The sequence below is a fragment of the Microchirus variegatus genome, assembly GCF_963457635.1.
Source record: "Microchirus variegatus genome assembly, chromosome: 16".
Classification (NCBI taxonomy): domain Eukaryota; kingdom Metazoa; phylum Chordata; class Actinopteri; order Pleuronectiformes; family Soleidae; genus Microchirus; species Microchirus variegatus.
Window position 1 is genome coordinate 441,434 of NC_139817.1, and position 2,717 is coordinate 444,150.

Genomic DNA, 2,717 nt, shown 5'->3' on the forward strand with positions numbered 1-2,717 from the left:
AAACTAAAAAGAACTAACAAAAACTTTAGTTATCATAATGTTCAGTTAAATTAAACTAAACTTTAATCATAACATCATTAACTTATGATTAGTTAAGGTTTAATCTTAATTCAGTCTTTTATTAAATTACATTTTCTGAGAAAATAATCCACAGAAACTTGGAAAAACAAATGTTTGTTAATGAAAGTTTTTCTCCGAGAATCGAGATAATCTGAAGTTTTCTTAAAGACGATCAGCGTCAGTTAATCCAGGTTAATCCAGGTGTTCAGATTAAATCCAGTGAATATTCTCGGGTTTATTTGTTCCATAAAAACAGAATAAATCACTCATCGTTTAAAGACTTTGACGAACAAAGATCAACATTTTATTTATTTTATAACATTTTTATGAAACAAACGATCAAATTTACGAGGGAAATAAATAACGGTGAGATGGAGTGTGTGCGCGAGCGCGCTGTGTGTGTGTGTGTGTGTGTGTCTCGAGCAGCAGAGCGCAGGCTTCAGGAGGAGGAGCGAGACACACACACACACACACACACACAGAGAGAGAGAGAGAGGGAGGGAGGTGTGTGTGTGTGTGGATCAGTGTGTGTGTGTTCGTCAGTCTCTCAAACACTCTCCACGGTCGCGTCTCGCTGTCATTTCACAGCCGGAGTTTATCTTTGTCTTTGCGCCGCCGCTTTTTTTCTTTTCCACCTTTTTTCCTGCACCGCACCCCCTCTTCTTCCTCCTCTTCTTCCTCCTCTTCTTCCTCCTCTTCCTCCTCCTCTTCCTCTCTGTCCCGGTGCCGCTGCTCCGCTTCTTCTTCTTCTTCTTCTTCTTCTTCTTCCTCCGCGATGGTTTCTATAATTTCAGACCTGGATCCTCTGAAAAGCTGGAACGTGTTAAGGTAAGAAGAGGATGACGCTGTGTGTGTGCGTGCGTGTGCGTGTGCGCGTGTGGACAGTCGAGGCTCCGCTGTCTTTTTTTCACGCGCTGCGTAATTGCGCACGGGGGCTGTTTTTGTGTGTGTGTTTGTGTGTTGTTTCCGTTTCTCTTGTTTTCTCTTTGGCGCGCGTGCACGCACTTTTCTGCGCTGCCGAGTGTGTGGCGCGCGTGCACGCGACCCGCGAACTTCCTCTCCATCACAACACACACGCACACACACACAGTGAGAACATCACCCCTCCTCCTCACATTCTGACAGTCAGAAAACAGAAAGTCCTCCTCTTCTTCCTCTTCCTCCTCTTCCTCCTCTTCCTCATCTTCCTCCTCCTCTTCCTCCTCTTCCTCTTCTTCCTCCTCTTCTTCCTCTTCCTCTTCCACTTCCTGCAGAGTTCACGCAGTTTTATTTGTTGCCCTGTCAAAGGTCAAAGGTCATCCCTCGACTTTTATCTCCTTTAACTCAAATCCCTCTGAATACGTTCACTGTTATTAAATAAGGAAAGAAAAAGGGGAGAAAAAACTCATGAATTTTCAAAAAGAAGAAGAAGAAAAAAAAAAGAAAAGAGCGAAAAGAGAAAAGTCTTCGTCTCTGAATATTTCAGATCTGTGATAAATAACTCATTTTTACCCTCGGAAAGATTCACATTCAGAGACGACAAAAGTCTGACTGTTCCTTTAACATCGTCCTCTTCTTCCTCTTCTTCCTCTTCATCCTCTCATCCCTTCATCATCATCATCATCATCATCATCATCCTCAGATCAGAAATAGAAACATGTAGAGCTGAGGAAGAAGAGGCTGATGATGTCATTTTCAAACAGTGAGGACAGAGTGAGAATATAGGACACACACACAAACACACACACATGAACACACACACACACATGAACACACACACACACACTCATAAATATCTGGAGTTTTTCCCCAAACGAGGTCAAATTCCACGACAAAAGATGAAAAACTTCACTTCTTTTTTGCTGATAATCCATAAATAGATTATTGATCAATAACTGGATTATTAATCCATAATAATAGTATCTGCGTCAGTGTGGTCAGTCCGTCTGTTTCTCCGCTCTGAAGAAGAAGTCGTCACGTGACGTCTTTACCTGATATTTAAATATGAATTGTTGTTATTTTTTGAATAATCCTGTTGGATGATTTTTGTTCTTCTTTCTTTTATCGAGCGTTAAAAAAAGACGTCGTTAGCGTAAAACGGCGAAAGTCGTCTGCGTACGGTTTGACTCGCGTGAACACGGACGAGACGTTTTCATCCCAAAGACGTTACAATTGTGTCGTTTTTAATAAGTGTTACAGTGGTGAGGAAAGGAAACGAGGGAGGAGGAGACGAGGAGACGAGGACACATCCTCTCTCTCTCTCTCAGCAGCAGATTTTCTCTCCGTCAAATCTCCCGACGCAGATTAAATTAAACGTCACTTTATGATCATTTGGGAGGTTAATTTGAGCAGAGATTACGACATAAATAAATAATCCAAACACGGCAGCGAAAGTCTTTTTAAACCTTCACAAAAATCCAAACGACGGCGTCAAAAATAAAGAGAAAAGCGATGGATTTATTTTAACGTCGCAGAGAGAGAGAGGGATGAGGAAAGGAGTCAAGGAAGGAGGAGGAGGAGACGTCTTCTCTCTCTTTATTAATCTGAACCCGTTATTCTGTCAGATTAAACACAGCAGCTTCTGCCGCCTCACACACACACACACACACACAGAGTCTAATCTGACTTTTTATTGTCGATTTTTGCAAAGAATTCTGAGTGAAAAATTTAAGGATGAG

General features: G+C 41.8%; 1 protein-coding gene across 2 annotated transcripts in view; it reads left to right on the top strand.

Annotated features, from left to right (window-relative positions):
- Positions 1-835: 835 nt before the first annotated feature.
- celf2 (cugbp, Elav-like family member 2) overlaps positions 836-2,717 on the top strand; it is a gene marked incomplete at its 5' end in the record, with an annotated part of 157,555 nt that continues 155,673 nt past the window's right edge. The window contains one exon of one of the 2 annotated variants that reach the window (XM_083902154.1): positions 836-888. In XM_083902154.1, the coding sequence (XP_083758280.1) occupies positions 836-888 (53 nt within the window). The remainder of the gene's footprint in view (positions 889-2,717) is intronic. The other variant, XM_083902155.1, reaches the window with a different exon arrangement.